This window comes from Aquila chrysaetos, chromosome 1 (assembly GCF_900496995.4).
Source record: "Aquila chrysaetos chrysaetos chromosome 1, bAquChr1.4, whole genome shotgun sequence".
NCBI classification, from domain to species: Eukaryota; Metazoa; Chordata; class Aves; order Accipitriformes; family Accipitridae; genus Aquila; species Aquila chrysaetos.
In genome coordinates, this window is record NC_044004.1 from 79,172,945 (window position 1) to 79,194,434 (window position 21,490).

The following is a 21,490-nucleotide window of genomic DNA, read 5'->3' on the forward strand; positions in this document are numbered from 1 at the left end:
GATTTTCATATGTATCCGGCTCTCTTCTGCAGACACAGAATTTATCTGCTGCAAAGCCTTGAGTGAAGCAGCATTATGTTTAAGAAACATGAAAGAAAGAGAAGAATAGCATAGAGCTGCATGCTGGTGGGAAAGATGCCTTTAGCTACCAGGCACTGGGGCAACTCGTTATAACTGTCAATTGAGAATGCAGAGAGAGATTGAAGCTGTGAATTGAATTAAATTCTGGATCCATCAACATGAGTGAAAGCTATTGCACTACTCCAGTGGAGTCAGGGTTCTCCTCCTCACACATGCTTAAGCTGCCCATACAATCCCAAACAGCATGGTCCAAATTGCAAGGATATGTACTTGAAAAACATCTGACTAATCTTTGATTTATAAAGTTCATCACTGAATCTCCTTCTCCCAACAACCACAATTAGGAAGAAAAGCCCCTAATAATTTGACTTCATAATTATCTGTAAGTCTACGTACAAAACCAATATTTCAATTCAAAATCACAATTACTAGTAAAAGTACTAGTAAGAGCAACTGCTAATGGAAAATAGCTAACTAGCCAGTAGTTGCTAAAAAGCTCTTTAAAAATAACCTATGTATCATGTCAATAAAAAAGGGGTTTGTTACGCACTTGAGAAGAGCTTGGAATGAAATCTGGCCTACACAAGTTTCCTACTTACCTACTACCTCCTATTTAAACTCTGCCAAACTCTATGTGTTCATTAAAAGAAAGAACAGGTTGATCACAGCTTCAATTTTCAACATGTCAGAAGCCCAAAAGGGTCTGCTGAATGCAACTGGAAATGGACTACCTGGGTGCACAGTTCCGGGGATTACAGCCCATTTGAATCAGTCAACACATTGCATTTGTTGTTATTCCACACAATACAACCATGGCATCATCTCCCTATTAGATCAGGGCTGTGTCTGCATGATCACTGAAGATGTGCTTCTAGCACGTTGGCACCAGAAGCTCTAGCTAGCTAAACCAGTAATGACACTGAGAAGTCCACCTACAATGTCACCTACGTGCATCATACCCAATCATTGCCCAGACCTGCGCCCTTCAGCAAATTTGCACTAAGCTTGATGCACGTTGGAGGACAGGCATAGAATTCAAAATAATCCTGATAAATTGGAGAAATGGATCGCAAGCACAGGATGAAATTAAAAAGGTTCAAGAGCAAGAAAATACAGTTAGGCAGAAGTAAGCAGGTGCACAGGCAACACCTGACTATGTGGCAAGTATTTAGAAGAAGGGAACACAGGGTACAGTCAGTCACCACAAGTCAGCAATATCAGGCTGTTGCCAAGAAGCCATATCCACGGGTGACTGTATTAGCAGGAATATAGCCCACAAGGTACCACTTCATTTAGTATTGATATGCATTCAACTGGATTACTCGATCCTAGCTTGGTGAGACCCTGCAGGAATGGTAGAGACAACCTGGGAAACATCCAAAGTGAAAAAGAATGATCAAAGGGCTGGAAAACATGACGTTCAAGGAAGAAGTGAAAGATGTAGCACTACTTAGCTTGAAGGAGAGGAGGCTGAGAAAGAGAGAGACTTGGTAACAGTCTTCAAGTTTATCCTGAGACTTCCAGTAGAAAGTAGAAAAGGTTAAAATTTGGGCATGCTGGTCAGCTGACATATTAAATGCTAGTATGTTAAACTCAAATTCTAAATTACATTTTTCAGGAGATAAAGTTAGACAGTATTTTCCGGACAAATGTCTGTGTATCACAAACAACTTTGAGAAGCTGCTGCTTTCCTGAGGTTAACAGTAATTTCGCATGGTACTTTGATTGACGCAAATGCTCAATCACGTTCAAATCAAAATAGGAGGAAGCTACTATTTTACATGGCTTCCTGTAGGACATATGCAATGTTATCCCAGAGGAGAAGGCAGGTTATGCAATGAGTGAGCAGCTCTGCATGGCTATGTTTGTTTGGGAAGCATTTCCAGTAATTATTTGGAAAGGACTGAGAGAATAAACTGATAAGGCATTCTCATGATTTAGTATTTTCATCACTAAAGTAACAATTAGATTTTAAATGAATTGGATTTTGGTTGCTATTTTACTCTCTTTGTGCAACTTAAATAATGGATGGGAAATGGAAACTTGCTTTACTAATATTAGGATTCTTCCACTGCATGTCTGTTTGCATGTGTGTGTAAAAGTGCTGGCTAATAAAGAAGCGGAATAGTTTCCTCTACCTTATCATATTCTAGCCTCACTGGCAATACAGTACAGCCCTAAACTTGTTTTAGGAGCCAAAATGGACCAACTGTTTTCCAGATTTAAGGGATGGTAGAAAGACAGCCAATTCCCACTAAATGCTGCTCCAATTCATCTAATGAGTAAGTCAGACAAATAAGTCAACTATGGCGACATTTGAAACCTTATTTTCTTCTCTTTTAAAGGGAAACATTATAGAAATAAATTACTTTCAAATAAGTTTAAATAAATATAGAGTTCTTTGAGCATAAAATATCACATAAATACTTCTTCTCTGATTACATACTTCCATATTTGTTCTTATTAATTATCATGAGTTAGCAGCATTTCTAATTTATGTACCTTGGGCATACAAAAAACCCCCACCTTTCTTATCCCCTTACATGACAGTATTTGAAAACACACAAATGAAAGACTTCAGCTAAAAAGCTTTCCATCAACCAGTTCTGCTGTAGAATGGCCTACTGCTGGAAAAGCATCCTGGCTTCAATACTGAGCTCTCAAGCATACTGCTTTGCCACAAGCAGCTTTTAAACTTGAACCGGACATATTTATTTGTAGGCCATTACTACAAATCCTTTCCAGGTTTATAGCTACCGCACATCAATTCTATCATCTGAGTTCTGGAAACAAACTGGAAAGCTGGGCGTGAGCTAAGATACATGGAGCTTTTTCAGACCACTTTGGAAGCCAAAATCATGGAAGACTTTTTCCACTTTTACCATTCACTTCTTTGTTATGCTTGGCCTCCGTCCCCTCCTGTCACCTTAAAAATGAAAACAGCATGTTCATTATTATTCATGGAAATTCATCGGATACAGAGAAAGTATCCCTTTTTTCCCCTAACTGTTCCATTTTTATTTCTTTTGGGAAAGACTATGCTATCCTTTGCTTGGGTAGCAATCTTTTGAACTGCTGCTTTGCCATCAAATTCACAGGAAGATAATCATTTGCATTCGCTGTACCGATTCTTATCTGTAGGCTAAATAATGGCGTGGCTGTCAACCCGAGCAAAGCGCAAAGTGCTGTTGCACTGCCCAACTTCCCCCTCATTGGTACACTGTCATACATACATATACTGGCCCAGCCTGGGCAGCTGTCCACAGTAGAGGCAGCTTCACCCAAAGGTCCCAGTACCCTGTGGCATGAAGTGCAGGGATGCTGTCTGCTTCTCAGCTAGCCTGGTATTTAAAATTACATGTTTACAGTGCTTAGTACAATAGTTAGTTCTTGACTGGGGCTTACTGGATGTTACTACAGTATAAATGCTTATTTCTATTAGTGCTACTCCTAATTACATAAAATGAGACGCTATGTATTGCAGCTGACATAATTTCATTGACCGTTACCTTGTTATTCTCCTATGAGACAGAGAGAAAATCCTATCTTAATTTTTAAATACCAGTAATGAAATTATATATTTGTATTCATCATTTTGTAAACAAACTCTTTCTGCCTCTTTACAGAAAAGGTATTTCCATGTGTTTCACCGTTCTTGTTTTCCCCTGTCTAGATCACCTCTGATAATTCTGCAATTGCTTTTTGAGATGGGTAGAGCAGTACTATGATCAATATTCCATAGGAGACCATTCAGGGAATGGCATTTCAGATATTTATAAAATCTGCATTTTATAATTGCATGGTTTACATTTCTGTTATACTTCTTAAGCATTCTAACATAGTGCTATTTTCCAAAAGCTTTGCCTACCTTAGATGCTTTTATTGCCATGTCTACTGTAGCCTCAAAAACCTTTTCCTGAAATGAAACGGTTAATTTAGAAACCTACGAGTTACATGACAGGTTTCTTTTCTTTTTTCTAACATACCACACTTTCCAGGTTTTGATACTAAACATCGGCTTCATTTATTGCCATGTTGTCTGTTTATGCAGTTTGCTTGGTAATTCTGTATTTCCCTGCTGAAAGATTTCTCTTTGCCTCGAATAGCGGCTTGACTCTTGCAGCATGTCTTAACTGGTTTATACTTTATCTTCCCATTTGCTCTTTGGTCACCATGTACATTTCTCCTGAGATTCCTGTTATAACAGAGTACCGTTCACGTACAACTTCCCTTTCTGTGTGCCTCATATTACACACAAACTCTTACGGCCAAAAGACATACATGTCCAAGTGAGTGTTACGCACAGACGTGACACAAAGACACGGAAAAGAAAACTTTTCCCCCCAAGCTCATGGACAGGCTCTTAATCCCTTTGCTGCTGCCCCTTCTCAGGCTGCAGAATCCCACCTCTCGGTAAGTCGAGCCTCTGTACACACTGCAAAAAAATTGCTAAGGTGTGCCGGGATGCCTGCTCTATCTGAAGCGCGCTGCCTTGCGTACACTGAAAGGGGTTTCAGAGTGGCAGAAAACATTTGATATGATATTTCTCAATTGATTACACAGGAGAATAATTTTAAAGACCCCGTATACCCCTTTCCCCAGAAACATGCTGCTATTTGTTACCCATATCTTACCTTCAAAGATACTGCATGTGACGACATGGGAAACCATACCTGCGCATCACATTTTGTGCAAGGTCTTTTGTGAATGCAGATTATAAACTATTATAAATGTGTGCACATGCATATCTTAGAATGGAACTACAATACATGAAAGTGATGCTCAGCGTTAACCAAAATTTCAACCCTGGCTGTCTAATATTAGAGAAAGTAGGAGCTGTGAGTCTGGAGCATCTTCACAGCTGGGCTGTGCTTATTCAAGTGTCTAAAATGGATCTAAAAGCCTCGCCGTAGGCATGAAGGATTGAAACGCTGGGGCTTTAGTGCTCATATCCAGGCTGAGGTCCGTCAAAGATCATATATTGACACCCAACAGTGAAATACTCCAAAGCGACAGCCGATTTACCACTTTTTCCAAGCGGGCTGGAACAGGCCATACCTTGAAACGAAAATAACCGTGAAGTGGAGGCGGGGGAGAAAAACCCCTTTGCCAGACTCCGGCAGAGCAATTTACTTGTTCGTGGCTTTTCTTTTTTTTGTTCCCCAGCCCCGTGGCGACTGCCTGGGCCGACGGCCCCGGCTCAGCCTCGGCGCGGAACACCCGCCAGCCCCGGGCCGCGCACACACACGCCCCCGCCCGCCCGCCGCGCCGGGCATCGCCGGGGCCGGGGCCGGGGCTTCCCGCCGGTGCCCCCGCGGTGGGACCGGGCGGGGCGGGGCGGGGCGGGGCGGGGCCGGGGCGCGGCAGCCCCCCGGGCCGCTGCGGGGCCGCGGCGGAGGTGGAGCCGGTTGTCCGCCGCGGGACGGGCGGCCGGGCCGGAGATGCGCTGAGGTGCGGCCGGCGCGGCGCTGGGGCCGTGGCCGGACACTGGGCTTCCTGCCGGCCGCACACCTGGGAGCGAGGCGAAGGCAGGGGGTGGGAGCACGGCCGCCCGCCGGGCCGAGGGCATCGGCAGCGGGAGGGGGGCTAATAAACGACGAGAGCCGCGGCGGCGGCGGCAGGAGGAGGCAGCGCGGCGGCGCGGAGCATGGAGCGCCCCTGCCCCCCCCCGCCGGAGCAGGAAGCGGTGGAAGCGTGGCTGGACGATCACGGCGACTTTACCCGCTCTTACTTTGTTAGGAAAGCTACGAGGTAAGACCGGAGCGGCGGCGGATAGAGGCAGCCCCTTGCTTCCCAGCAAAAGCTCGCTCTTCCATTTCCCCTTGCTGTCTCCCAAGACAATAAAAGAAAAAAGTGTCACCCCCCTCCCAGCCCCTCGCCGCCCCCACCCTCGCAAGAGCAAAAACTGAAACCAAGGAGCAGCAGCTCCCTGCGGCTGCCACCGAGGTGCACATGCGGGCGCTTCTCCGCGGGCTCTCGCAGCCTGCCGCCGGCCCGCTGCCGCTCTGCTGCGGGGAAGCGTCAGCCCCGCGACCCGAGCCGAGCGCTCGCAGGTCTGGGAAGCCGCCCCCTCCTCGGAGCGCCCTGCCCTGGGCTTTTACTTCTTTTGGTTTGTGTTCTCCCGGGTTTAAAACAGACACAGTCAACTTCTCTTGAGCAGCAAGCAACATACGTTTTTTTCCCCTGCCCTGCGAACTAGATGGAAGTATGTCGAAGCCTCAGATAACGTCTGAGCTCTTCGGGAGGGCGGGCTATGTCATTACTTGGTAATCTCAAAACAAAGCGCTGCTCCCGAGGAGCTCAGTCGCCCTGCGGGCTTGTCACCTTTTCGACATGTCGGCGGCCACCGGACGGAGCGGGCGATGGGTTGAGCGCCAAGGGGGCTGACGAGCCGTGAGCGGCCGCCGAAGCCGGCTGTACGTGCTGCATTCGAGCCGGGAGGAGGGGGACGCGGGGCGGGGGGGGGGGGGGGGGGGAGCGGCGAGCGCCTCAGGGTGCGGCAGCCGGAGCGCAGCCGCCGAGGGGAGCGGGCTCCTGCAGCTGGGGCCGCCGGAGGGAGGGGAGCGGGGGGGTGCACCCCCGGGGGGCGGCCGCACCGCCTCCGCGGGGCTTCCGCGGGGAGCGGGCGGCCCGGCAGGGGGCAGCGCGGGGCCGGCCGAGCTGGCGGGCGCCCCGCGCCGCTCCTCGGGGGCGGCTTCTCCGCGCCCGCCTTTTCTCGGCGCGCTGGTTCTTGCACCGAGCCGAATGTCAAGACCCGAAGAGCTCCTCTGGGCTTTTTTTCCCCCGGCTTGACATGCTGCCTTTCGGAGACCAGACGAGGTATTTGCTCGCCGTTGCCGCACTTCAGCAGTGGGACTTCCAGTTGAAAGCGAGTAAATTCGGCTATTTTTAGAAGTGGAGTCAGGTTTCCATTTTGAATATTTTCCGATAAACAAAGCAGTGGGGATGCAGAGCACGGGCGAGCTGCGGCTCCCACGGTATATCTTAGCGGAGAGCTCGGGTTAGTCAGTGCTGTGGTTCGCTCCTCGGACGCTGGCTCCGCTTGCACCATCTGCTCGCCGCTGCTGACCGACTTCCTTCCCGAGTCACTTAGCAGGGATGGAGGCATTCTGAATGAGGTCTTGCTGCTGCTGCTCCCCTCTGCATGGGATGGGGCGGTAAGAAGAGAAATCCCCATTAATAATTGACTCGCAGCAAGCTAGAAAGCTTCAGGGGTCACCTGCTTTCTTGTGGCCATCTGTCATGCGGTCCCCTTTCTTCTGCTGCTTCTTCCTTAGGCTCATTTCACAGAAAAATAATAAAAATGCCTTTAAAAATGTCCTTTAAATCTTGATTTTTTTTTTTTTTTAAAAAGGCTGTGCATAGGTGTAGGATGCATAGATGGAAGCAGTTAACCTTGATATTCTCCAGAACACTAGCACATGGTATGTAACTGAAGGGTAGTTTGTTTGCCCAGGAAATAGGGTGTTAGCAGCTTTGAGAAGTAGCATTTTATTAGTTCAGCCTGTCACACTTCCTTTGGAAACTGGAAGTAGTATTGAACAAATAGGAATGCTAATTAATAGTAACCGCTGTGTCAGATTTGTTTTCCCCATGGAGAGGTTTGGTTAGTCTTTTTTTTTTTTTTTTTTTTTAATGCTAAGACACGGTTTTGTGTTTGTGTGGGTCTGAAATAGGCAGTAGTTCACAAAATACAATTCAGTCACGTCTCCATGATGGCGATGCCTCTGCATTTAGAGAGGGCTTTGCAGAAAAACTGTTGACTTTGAGTTCTTGCTTGGCAACAATTCTGTGATGTTTCTGAAGTGATGGAAACATTGCATTTGTCTCAAAACTCTCTTCTTTGCTGTCTTGTATGGAATGCTTTGGGTTTTTTTTGTCCTTACTGCGTAAATAGAAAACTATAGCTATATAATAAGGAATATCTCTTCTATATGTAAGTTTGTATTTGAAAAGACAAATGACAAGTTACTTGGCTGTATGTTGGTTCAAATTTTATTCACTAAAATGATATCCCATAAAGCTGAGCGGTTTGAAAGAACTGACGTACTTTGTAAAAAGGTTTAATGTTCTACACTGTAGTGTTATTTAGAGCTTGAAAAGAGAAAAACCCTAAAATTTAATGCCATGCTTTCTTCTAGATGAATCTTTGTACAACAGCAATACATTGAACAAAGACTATGCTGTTAATGTTCTGTTACTTAGCATTATATTTACTCTGTCAAGTAAAGCAGCGTTCCTTGAACTAGTTTCAACTATTTTCTAATCTTAATTTACTGCTTCTCATTTTTGTTTTGCTTATGCCAAAGTCCTCACAGGTCCTAAAAGCAACAGACCAAGAAGTTAGTTCATTTGGTGTCTTGCGGAGCACAGAGAGATATTCTACTTCACATTGCGGGGCACAATTGCTAATGGATAAAGATAGTTTCTGTGTCCGTTTCTCAAATATTTATACACAGGAATAGGAAAAGATCACCAGCTCAACCATTTATTACAGAGTAATAGAAGCCCTTTCCACTGATAGTAATGAGCTTTGAATCAGAACCTAATTTAGGAATTTTATGATAGATATTAAATATTTTTTTTTCTCTGCAATTAATTAATTCCCATAGTGTTTTATACAGCAGTTCTTTTGGTAATTCCCACAGAAAAAATGCTTTAATTAGGTGTCTAAATAATACTTACAAAATAAATGCTTTGGGTGGTCTTAAGCCTACAGATTTGTTTTGCTGGTTTTTTTTTAAATATGGGAGTCTCATCACCTCATATAGTCATTGAATAGTTAAGTTACCTCTTGTTCTATTTTGCATAGGTCAGTTTGATATTAGTATCTGTTTTCATGGTTTAAATAAAAATTATATTTTCTGGCAAGGTGGCACTTCAAAAGAAAACATTTCTTTTTATTCAGTTAGTTTGTATTAACTATTGTTCATAATGTGACAACTGTCAAGAGTTGCTAGGCTCCCCAGTCCATATTCTGGATTCTTGGGGAGAAGGGCTGCAGGTCATCTACTTAACAAATTTGCATCTGCTTTCCTTCTCTCTCCTAAAATGTCTTGTAGAAGATAATATATACAAATGGCTTACACCCTGTATTTTGATCCTGCAACGCCTCAAGGTTGATAGCGTCGACAGGCAGGCCACATTACTGCCTTCCTCAAACCTTTGAGGCTAGGTGGACTGACATATTCTGCGATAAGGCTATGCTGATTGACTTCCACCTGTACAGTGCAAGGTTGCAACCCTACAAGCGTGTAATCCAGGTGAATAGCTTTAAATTGCTCCCTTTTTCGAGTATGTGAATAAACTGTGATCCCATGAGTAGGAAGCTACAGAATCAGTTATTTATTACTTTATTTTGTACCAGGGAGACAAGTGGTATACAGAGATAATATAAATAGCTATTATCCGTGTAGTGTTGTTACAGTATGATCAAAGTGCAGAACAGCAAAGGGGAAGTGTGTCACCAGCAAACCAGTGACGAGATGAATTTGGTTCACTTAGTGATACAGCGTGCTAGTTGACAAACTTTCTAGCTGGAGAGTTTGTTACTGCGCACATATGGGTTCAAGAGTTTCTAAATGCCTAGCTCCTACTAAATTGAAGCTATTTATTTTATTCCTTTTTTTCAGCTCCTCTTGTTATTTTTCCCCTTTCAAAGTTTTAGAATTGCCTGTCATATTCCAGCTTCCCAGAAAGCAGAAACATTTTGAAGTAAAATTATTCTTCTTTTAGATTGTGTCTTATGTTTACCCGTACTGTTGTTAAAAGGCTCCTTGTAGCTGCTGCTACAAATATAACTGTTCTAACTAGACATTATAAAGGCATAATCTGCAGCCATTTTTGTCACAAAATTGTACCACATTTACGGCTGAATTCGTTACCCTTTTTGCCTTCCTGAAGTTTTATCTTTTTTTGTTCCTTTAAAAAAAAAATATCCACGCATTGTCATGTTCAAACATCATACTTATTTTAACACCCTGTGGAATACTTTTGTATTTCTGTCTTCCTGTTTGTCCCTACTCTTAAAAATATGGGAGTGATTCTCTTAGTGCTCTTTGCGATCAGAAGCAGCAGGCTGCCAAAACAGCCAAAGTAAAAATTCTCCTCTCAGTTAGAGGCAACTGCATTGTTCCAAGCAGTTTTTGTCTGGTTTCCTAAATGTATGGCATGGTAGATACAAAGTATTAACCCAAGTCTTGTATGCCTTTCACTGGAAATAACATTATTTTGTTATAAATACATCTTGGCTTATTAGCGGGGTTGGGAAATATTTACAAATTAATTCAGGTGGGGTTGTATTTGGAAAAATAAATGTCCTTAACAGCATGGTACTTCATAGCGCTTCACTGAGGATTCCAGAAGTGGTGTTTACTGGGAAGCTGTATTTTGCTGGAATTCGGAGATTGCACAACTTGAATATATCAATTACATTTATTACTTATTACAAAAAACCTCAAGTACAGTTGTGGGGTTTTTTTGTTGTCTTGATGGCTGGTGGACAATGAGTTTGTAAGGTGCTGCCTGCAGAAGTAAATTACTTAGGATGTTTGCCTTCTAATCTGTGTCTAGAGGGCTTTTATAAAATGTCTTTCCTTTTGAGCTAGCTATTTGATGTTTAATCTCATAAATATGTCATATGCATTATGTCATTGTTTTGTTTGGTAATATATATGTGCTTAATTTTTTCTAATTGAAAATAAATTAATTTTTGGAGCAAGTGTATGAAAATTCAGATTTTCAGAGGTAGAGCTATTGAAGATTTTCTGCATTGAAATGTGCTCTGGCCTACGTCTTTTCTTAAAAAGATATTACTGACATACAAAAAAAAATTAATCCTAAAAATACACAGGTATGAGCCATATTCATCCCTAACATGACCTTGGTAAGTAGGCAGTGGGTTTTAAACTTCTATGATTGAAGGACCCCTAACAGTTTTCCAGCGGAGGCACAGAATCCTATGCAAATTGTTCGAATATGCTGAAAGGGGACTTGATTTGCTAAGTTATTCTATGCGAAGCATTTACAAGAGGACTGCAGACCCACTGATTCTTTGGATCATGGCTTGAAAACCACCGGAAGTAGTGGTGTTAATGCAGGGATCAGAATATTTTCTCCCACTTACTTGGTTTTATTAGAAGTTTACAGAGCTTTTCTGAGAATAAAGTACAGGAAAAAAAATCGATTTCTATGAAATCTTGGAAAGTTTTCTTGTTGGTCTAATGATCTCTGTAGTTGTCCCACTTATAAACAATGTATCCATATCCTTATGCCTTTCTTGATAACTGCGAAGTATTAAGATCATCCCAAAATATTTTAAACTCCTGATTCAAAAAGCACTCAGGAAGGTAAGGAATGTTACCCACATTCATGAAGTTGTAAATGTGATTAAGTATTTTTGGCATTTATTCTTGGAAATAAAGCTAGGTGTGTGCCGAAGTATTTTGGAAACAATGTCTAAAGCAGCAATTACTGTAGACTGAAGAAACTGCCACTTGAGAAATGATAAGAAATCACTTACTAGCAATTTACGTCTTTAATTCCCCAAAAGCTATAGCCTGAACTCCTACACAGAATCTTTGGTGTGAAGATAAACTAGTCAGCAGATAGTACTGAGCAGCTACAAGGAGCATGTGCTTTTACTAGGTACTGTTTGCCCTAGGTAATAAAGAAACAAATGGGCATGCACAATACATTAATTAAAATACAACTGGTAAACCTTAGAGGACAGGTAGACAATAAGATGGGGTGAACTACTTTAGCTGTTAACATCTCTTTTTGCCTTCTTTTGTTTCAAGGTAACTTTATTATCATATTACAGTACTTTTGATAATGCCAATAGGCATTTGAAAGCTCATTTCCATTTTTTTTGCTCTTACTAGCAAGACTTTAGAGAACAGGGTCAAATTTCTGGCAACTGGGAAGAAAAGTAGAGCTGAGGCATACAGTGCCTCTGTGGGAGACAAGAAAGTTAGACACTGTTCTTTTATTTCTAAATGGTGGAAGTTCATGGAAGTTTTGTGTTGGGCATCTGTTGAAGAACCATCACGTGAGGAGGAAATTCATGTCTTTGTAAAAGATTAGGACAAAGACGACATATATAAAATAAAAATCCCAATCAGTCTAATTTTGAAGCTGAAGTGAGACTTCCATACTGTGTAGACATTGTGCTAGCTCTCTGCACAAGGATGAAATTGATGGTACGTCACCTATGATGTCTTCAGATCAAATAAAGCACATCATAGCCTATGTTCATGCTTATTTGAATGCTAGATTAAAGCTGAATTGTGTGGGAATATATGACTCAGATCAAGAATTACACACAAAGCAATTTTAGACAATACATTCTTGACCTGAACTAATATGCTACCACCTATATTCATCTTCACCATTAAAGAGGAAGCATTTTGCTTTTGTCGTGAATAAATATAATTAATAAAACCACTGAATACAAGTCTGTTTCCTTCCTTACTGGCAACGAAACACACATAAATTTACATGAAATGCTTTCTCATTTATGTGATTTACTTGAAGAAAAGAAAAAAAAAAGGCATTAAATACAATAGGAGCTATTTACAAAGTGCCAGAAAAGAAGCCCTACTCAATTTGCCCTTATGAATAACTCAATGGTTGTAATTTCGTATTAGGTCTGGCACTGAAAATATAGCCACAAAATACATTTGCTTAGTAAAAGATATATATTTTCCCATTTTTTGTGCATTATGGTGAACTCACCCCAGCACAGAGAGCCATCTCAAAGCCTCTGCACCACTTAAGTCCTACTTAACCCCTATTTTAGGAATTTAAGTGGAACTGAAGCGGTGCCTAAGACTTACGTGAGGTCTCCAGGCAGGTTTGAACTTAACTTTTAATCTCTCTTTCACTGAATTCACTAGCATTGTCCTATTGCTTTCCACAACAAAATCATTAGGTACATAGTTATTTTTAATTTTTTTGAGTTTGGAACAAGAAGTAAACATTTGGAGGAGAAATAAAGGTCATGTTTTAGAATTCGACCTTCATTCCCTGAGGATTTATTCTGTCTTTCGTTATAGTGTAAATAGGAAGTCCCTTCTATGGAGGAAAGCTGTCTTGTGAAAAGTTAAGCTTGCAGTTTGGTTGTTAAAGAAAACTTGAAAATAGCCAAGAATAGCCTGGTAGTATTAGTCCTTCATTTTGAATACTTTTGCTTCAAATAATAAAGCAACCTCTTCCTCGTATTTTAAAAAATAATATGAGCATTCAGACAAGATTTACATTATTTCATAATTCTAAAAAGTTGTTATTTCACTCTTTCACAAGCATGGTTTGAATCAAGAATTAGAGTTCTTAATTTAGATCTGTATTCAAACAGAAGTCAGTCAGGCCACTTAACATGTTTAAAGTTAAATGTATGCTTATGTATTTGACTGAGTTGTGCCAAAAACTGGCACCGACTTTAAGTCATATTTCGTCTTCAAAAACTGTTTGCCTACCACTGTTAGAAATAGCATCTCTAGTAACTATTATTGGAAAGGGTTTAAGGAAAAACAACTATTGTCTTTGTCAATCTACTTTTCAGTTAGTTTGAAAACACTTCTTTTACAGTCAGTTTACTGTTTCCATCTAATGAGGCCTTATACAGTTTATTTAAATCTTTCCATGGCCAGAAAGGAGACAAAACCACCTAGAACATGATTGTGAAATAGGAAGTACTGGAAAGAAAATGGGAAGGCAAGTATAATACCCAAGTGACTTTGACTTTCAAACTCATTTGTTAAAACTGAATAGTTTTGGAGTTGTTGCTAATGCTTTAAATGATTTCTATGTCTAAATTACGTCAAAATGCGGGAAAGAAATTTGAAGACATCTAGTGGTTATTCTAAGGAAAGCAATTGAGGAAATAGTTACAAAGCTTGGCTTGAAATACTGTTGATTTCAACACTAGCAGGATTAGGCTACAGGAATTCAGATACTTGAAAGCTGGCATTTTCTAGTAGACAAGTTTGGATTGAATCCCTCTCCTGAAGTGTCTTATCAGTAACTGCTGGCTTGAATGAAAAATTAGCAAAAGAGTCCACGCAACTACTGAAACTTTACGCACTGTGTATACGAAAGATTTATGAGCAACAGAGAAAATGAGGAATTACTTGTTGTTTCACTGAAAGCTACTCATCACTCAGTACTTTTATGGTATAGTAATTATTATGCATTCTTTGTGCAAGATAAGTAAGATGCAGTATACTACCATTGTTGCATGTCGGTATTGCTTTTGTGCTCTGTTTCTGCACATTTTGTCCAAAAATACCAAATACTTGCTGAACGGTCACATTGGTATGGTCTTACATATGCAGCATGGTTACATGTGTGAGCAAGACAATTATAATCTTGCTGTTACTCTTTAAACATCTTCATTGTTTGGGGTTTTTTCCAAGAAGTATGCTGTGTATTTTGAAGATAATCACAATGAAGCAAAGATGGGTAAAATAAATTATTTAATATTTCCAGTGTATGAGCAGAATACTAATTAGTGTCAAGTCAGCATGGTTTGATACATACGGCACAGGAAATAAAGCAAGGCTCTCTTCAGGTCTTAGACCTGAGGTTGTCTTTGGGTCTACTTGTGCCCTTCTGCATGACCTGGCTCAAGCCATGTCAATTCCTTGTGCCTGTGTTTTCTCACCCAGTGATTTTCTATTTTTGTTGCCTATTGATATTGAAAACTCCTTGCTTTAGGGACACGTGTACTTTCTGTACAGTGTTTAACAAACTGGGGCCAAAGAGTCTTAATTCCTCTGAAGTTCCTGAGTTCTCATGTAATGCAGATAATGTGTACTTGTATACAAGTGATTATAGAGGGGAGGATCACACAATCATTTTTTTTCTTCAAATGTTTTACCTGCCATTGTATTTTCATCCCCTTCTCATCCCTGGCTCTTCAAAATTCCTCTCCAGTTTTGCCATCTGCTGATGAGGTCACCAGCCAAATTCAGCAGTCACTATTGTCATGCTCCTTTGAAATTGTGTTTTATAGAGGAAAGACTGGATTCGGCTCAGAGAAGTGACTAAAAAATGGTCACTTCATACTGAACTATTCCTGTTCATGAACTCTGGGATAAATCATAGCTTTCTCGAGCAGAGGCTCACACTGCAGTAGAGGATCATAGTATAGTAAGGGATGCATGCAGCTCCTGAGGAATGGATGCTGATGCCTGTAACTCCTCAACATGCAGTGATTGCTATGCTGCGATGGAGACATTGCATTGGTTTTAACTATCTGTGTAGATCACTATGAATCAGTATCTGCTCCTGTTTAATACACTCCTGCAACTTCTAAACTTACTTCTACAGCAAGGGTCTTGTCCTTACAATCAGCTCTTGACAATGCCAATGCTTACTGAAGACTATTAATATGAATAGAGTAGTCACAAGTGTTTGTTTCTTCCTGTAGTCCTTTCAAAATGACATGTTAAACATACACAGCACTTGTTACTAATTTCCAATAACCTCACTTGTGGTTTAGTATGTGTCTGGTATCAGATATCTGTTGAGCTAATTCTGTGCTGAGAAAGTAGTTGTGTTAGTAATAATACTCTTCTTATAATGCATTGTTAAATAGGATTGAGTGTCAACAAGCAAATGCATGTCAAGACTTTGTCTGACAGATTTTAAATAGAATACATTGGTTAATGCAGAATGCTAGTTCCTCTACCCATGTGTGTAACTGTGAGTAAAAGGAGCTAAATAGTTTCCTTGTTAGAAGAGGCATTCAGTAAAGGTCAGTGAACACTGTTCTTATTCCAGCTGAATTTGAACAGCTTTCCTGTTGCCCAAATAAAAATGACTAAATGGTTTGAAGTTGAAAAACCATGCTTTAAACAGTATAGTTAAGGATTTTTTGTTGTTGTTAATCTACAGAGCTTTCTGAGAATCGCACACTTATCTTGGCAAGTTATTGGACCATCATCTAAGAGATGTTAAAGGGGACGGGAATATGTTACTCATAATTATGCAGCTCCACATATAGTTCTGTTCAATGTCAAAGTGCTTCATAAATAGTGCAGATACCTAACAAGTAGTTAGTTCTTATTAAAGAAATGTAATTACTGTCACGTGAAAGATTTTACAGTTATGTTCCACACCCCTCAATAACCTCCAAACATAGAGAAATGAATGCTTATTTTACATAGTAAAAAGGCAAGAAGGTAAAAACTAAATTATCTCATGGCCACAGTTTGAGAAATGGTATTAGAATTCAGAATACATTGTTCTTACTGATTACTATTACTATACTACATCATTAAGGCCAGGGGACATCATTACACAACACTCCAGAATAAATAAAAAGGCAGATTTCAACTGATAAACCAAATTTCTGCTTTAGCTTTTGCTTTGTCCACAAAGGGTACCTGTTTCTTTCTCTGCCTTGTATCTTGTATCAACACATCCACATATGTAAATTTAGTGTAAAACAGAGCTAGATGAAATGATAGCATTTTATGTTCTCCTTTCCTCATGTGTAAATAAGCAGTGAATCAGACTGCTCTACAAATTGCTGTCACTCAGCAATAGTACAGGTTCACGCCTGTGCATGTTCAAACATGCCTAGACAAAGTAAACAGCTTCTTATGCCTAATCACTTGCTAGTTTAAGAACACTCTCCATCTGACACTAGATTATCACAGTTACTTTAAAATCTTATTTTACATTAATGCCAGTCCTCGATGTTAAAAAATCAAGTCAGCACACACAATCATGAAACTAGGTCAAATAATAAGCCTTCTTTTAAAATGATTGATTATTCTATATCTGCCTTCTTGTGTCTAATGCTTTAAATGCCCCCAACTCGCATTTTCAGGTTCTTTCCTGCAGCCTTAGTGCTAGATGCTAAATTTTGTTTAGAAAAAGCTAAAATTTCCAGGTAATTTCTTTTCTTGAGGAGATTAGAGTAAAACAAAAAGAACCCACGTACAACACATACGATGACAAGAGTCATCGACACTGATTTTAGAGGTTGTACTGTGTTTACTCACAAATTTTTGCATTTTAAGCTTTTTGTTTTTCTTAAGGATACTTCTGGTCATTTTCATCACAAATTTTTATTGTTTTCTCATTCAGGTTAATAAATGAAAATTCCAAATGTTATCAAATGCTAGCTTCTTATTTTGACTCTCATTGAAACAGCTTTTGCAAATGTGGTACTGCCCTATGCAAATTATATTATGCATTTCAGTAATACATGGTCTTGACTCCCACATTTAATATTTATCCTGTTAAAGTACTGCAAAGTAATCTTGTTAAATTCAAAGTTCTAATAACATATTCATTGTTCTTTATGCTTCTTCACTGCAAGAAACATTTGGATGAGGTAACTCCACAAAGAAAATACATATCAGTGCTGTAATAAAGAAGGATCATTGGTAGTTTTTATTAATATACTTAAAAGGCAGAGCTTACTTCCTTTAAAAATAAGTAGCTAAGCAATGAACCGAAACTCTTTCAGAATAACAATGGAATTTCATTGTGTTCTCTGGCACCATGTTTCCAGTAATTGGACCAGCTTTAGATTGCTGGGAAATTTATAATAGATGTTGATTGAGGTATATTATTGCTACAGCAAGCACTGTTCCAGGAGCTTCATGGAAAATGTAAAAACATGGAATGAAATCCTAGCTCTGTGGAACTCGGAGGCAAAACTCCCACCACCTTAATTGTGTCCAACTTTTCACTCAGCGGTTTTGGACTCTCATCATCAGAAGATTCACAAATGTCCTCTGTGACCACACTGACCATTCAGCCTTGAAGATCACCAGGGCTATAAACAATATTAACCATGTATGTAAGGTTTTGCATGATCAGGATCGCAGTACACAGACAGAAGCCAAAATAAAGAATAGCCTATCATCCATTTATTTGGAGTTGCACTGGTGTGAATAGGAGTTGCACTGGTGTGAATAGGAGAATAATTTGGTTTTACAGTGCTACATCGAGTGATATTTACCTCAGTCAGACATAGTTTTCTGAGATGGAAAAAATTACCAGGTAGCTTGCACTGAAGTGGAATGGGTACAGGAACATTATGACTTTCTTTTGCCCAGGTGCTCCCTTTACACTCACACTGTTTCCTAAATCAATTCAATTTTTCATAGCATGTTTTGCCTACATTTGAGGTCTCCAAATGATATGTGATTGCAAAATCTGATAAACTCTTTCAAACATTCCTAACAGGAGACAAATAAGTGAACTGTTGTGGATTGCTTGCTAATAAAAATAATATTGGTGGACTTTAGATTTTAATCAATTACTTTACTTTTAATTAATGGTTAATTACACTTGCAGTATTGCATTCTACAACATAGATGAAGCTGTTGTGTAAGGAAGAAAAGGCGATGTACAGTGCTTTTCATATTTAACATATACTGATGCATGCAACCGATCAGCGGCTGACTAACCTGACTAATTTCCATGGTTTCATTCAGCTTCACTCTTGAAATTCCTGTGGTCTGCTGAGCAAATAAAAAATATCCCAAATTTAAAACATGACCACCATGAAAAGTTTCCAAAAGATCAGACTTTTTAATAGGATTTTTGCTGTTCATAGGCCCATACATTATGTAATTCAGAAAAAAAACATTTCTTCTGAGAGTAGATCATGTGCTGTGAGGAACTCTCGATGCTGAGTAAATGAAATAAAAAGCCCTGTATTTAAAAAAAAAAAACAGAACAAACCAACAGATTTTGGACAAGAAAATATAGTGATAAGAAAAAGTATACTCATATTGATGATATGTGTGCTTATAGATAATTCAAGATATGCTGTATTTAGTGAGGACATTATTAGGGTTAGCATTCTAGTGCTAAGTTAATTTGAGAAACAAATACTAGAGATGCATGACATTTTTTAATTAATGGTGAACTCTTCAAAAATATAATTTTGGGGGTATTCAGTATTTGGGGTTGAATTAGGCAATGAATTTCATCTGCAAGGAAAGGAAATAGAGATGCATGAAAACAGTCTGTCTTCATTATTTTGAAGGGGGTTGAATTAGAAATATTCATGCTTATTTCTGACAGTTTTTAAGCAAAACTTTTGTGCTTTGAGTCAAAACAGCATTTTTCATCAACTCAGAGAGAGCAGGGAAAGTTAACTTTAAAATAGCATATAGGCAACATAAAAATAGGAGGGGCTGCAGGTGATTTCATGGAGAGAATGAAAATTCAAAATCATCCTTTTAAAAGTTAGAAATGGTCTAGAAAAACAGAATTGAACCAGAAAGTTTTGTCTTCATATGAATATATATACATCTTATACAGAAATCCAAATCTTAGGAATGGGAAGGACCAGAACTTTTCAAGCACAAAATTACGGTGTAAACTTCTGATCTTCTATATTCTGAAAGCCACAGCATAAGCAGTCTTCCTCTGCCCTATTCAGGTATTTCCTTTAGGCAAAAATAGCTTGGTTTTTTATGGGGCATAAAACATTACTGCTTAATCTAGGCTAAGTGCTGTGTAAAATTGAAGAATACCGATACAGAGGAGCACTAAAGGTGCTCTCGCGTCCTTTTTATAAAGGTTTAAAGTTACCCTCTTTGCAGTGTCCTTTTCAATTAGGTATTAGTTCCTGAGGATTTTTAACTTACATCATTCACTGTATTTTTATTTTTGTTTTACAGAGAAATGGTTAATGCATGGTTTGCTGAGAGAGTTCATACCATCCCAGTCTGCAAGGAGGGAACCAAGTCCCAGAGTGAATCCTGTGCTTGTCACCAGCCTGCCTGTGCTGAGACCACCAACTCTGGGACGCCAGCGAGGAAAATCTCTGCTTCTGAATTTGACAGACCCTTAAGGCCTATTTTTGTCAAGGACTCAGTAGGAGCAGTGAGCTTCCTCTCCGGCGCTGAAAAGAAGGAACAGATGCCTCTGCAATCTCCAAGGATTGAGACCAGTGCAGGCGATCAGTGCTCAAGACTATTAGAACTTGTGAAAGATATTTCTAGTCACTTAGATGTCACAGCGCTTTGCCATAAAATTTTCCTACATATCCATGAGCTTATAGCAGCTGATCGCTATTCCCTGTTCTTGGTCTGTGAGGATAGCTCTAATGAGAAGTTTCTTGTAAGCAGGCTGTTTGACGTGGCAGAAGGCTCCACCCTGGAAGAAGCTTCCAACAACTGCATTCGCCTGGAGTGGAACAAGGGCATCGTGGGTCATGTAGCAGCTATAGGCCAGCCTCTGAACATCAAGAACGCGTATGAGGTAAACCAGGAAAATTTATCTTGAACAATTCTTGAAAAAAGAAAAAGCCATATTTTCAGCTGTTGCAATCTTGCCGGTTTAGTGTACGTATTTGGAGCTATATTGACTTAAACCAGTCAAGATGCAAACCTGACACCATGTTTTTGGTTATAATACATGTATTATAGATACATGCATATACAGAAACATGTAGCTGTAACTAACGCTAGAGAAATGCTAACATCAAAATAAATTATGTAAGTTTGATATTAGCAGTCAGATATTAGCCCCATCTTAACCAGGTATGTGCACACCAGTATTTGCATTTCCAGCTTTGGACACTTAAATGTTTCCATTTCTGCACCAAAATGAATGAAATTGTGAGTGTAATTATCTGCAAAACTGGAGTCCTGTGACTAAAAATACACTGGAGAATTTTATCATACCTGAGGCACAAAGAGTAGGAGCTGAATGAACAAGAATGGGATGAGGGTTTGAACTGTATAGAGGCCTCCCAAATGAAGTGATACTCTGTAATTTGAGTTACTTAGTACAAGGCCAGATGAAAAAAGGAAGAGAATCCAGCACTGGGAGAGGACATCTCTTACGTCTCAGCTTAACATCTCTTCATTCCAGGCTCTTTGGATATGCTGATTTTGTGCTTTGAATTTAGGGATGATGAAAATTTTAATGAATTACTTAGTTGATGAATTAACTAATTAATAAAGGCATACAGAACTGAAAATTACCGCTTCTGATTGATCATCTCTCAGTTAATCTGACCATGTTTACAGAATTAGGTAACATTACCGAGTAGACTTTTTTCAGAAGAAAAAAAAAAAGTGGTATGATTTCATATGGTTTCCTTTTCAACAAACACTTGTTTGCTGCCTCAGAAACTGTCTAAACGTTTGCTAAGTACATGTTTCCAGCAGGACATCACCTGTCCTTATAGTTTAAAAGTTCATTCTTGAATTGGGTCCATCATGCTCAACTTGAAATCAATTACTAGAGAAAAAACAGCAGCCTTTAAAAATAGTCTGATTTGGTTTAGTAAGATTTTTTTTTTAAAAAATCAGAGTTTTATAACAATATTCAGCTGAAAAAATGAAACAAGCAATCTCTGGTAAAAGCAAAACCACTAACCACATTCATGAAACTTTGTTCCTCTGTGGCCATATGTCTTTCAGTA

At 39.9% G+C, this 21,490-nt stretch overlaps 1 protein-coding gene and 1 long non-coding RNA gene across 4 annotated transcripts in view; one reads left to right on the forward strand and one right to left on the reverse strand.

Moving 5' to 3' along the window:
- The window catches only part of PDE5A (phosphodiesterase 5A), a 141,335-nt gene that overhangs the window by 68,244 nt on the left and 51,601 nt on the right, over nucleotides 1-21,490 (forward strand). For 2 of the 3 annotated variants that reach the window (XM_030025610.2, XM_030025619.2), the window contains exons 1-2: nucleotides 5,448-5,832; nucleotides 19,737-20,319. In XM_030025610.2, coding sequence (XP_029881470.1) covers nucleotides 5,729-5,832; nucleotides 19,737-20,319 — 687 coding nt within the window. In that variant the 5' untranslated portion in view covers nucleotides 5,448-5,728. Of the gene's footprint in view, nucleotides 1-5,447; nucleotides 5,833-19,736; nucleotides 20,320-21,490 lie in introns of those variants that run through there. The other variant, XM_030025627.2, reaches the window with a different exon arrangement.
- Nucleotides 18,511-21,490, reverse strand: part of LOC115346074 — a 68,475-nt gene continuing 65,495 nt past the window's right edge. Inside the window, exon 4 of the long non-coding RNA XR_003925013.1 lies at nucleotides 18,511-18,566. This is a non-coding gene — a long non-coding RNA (uncharacterized LOC115346074). The remainder of the gene's footprint in view (nucleotides 18,567-21,490) is intronic.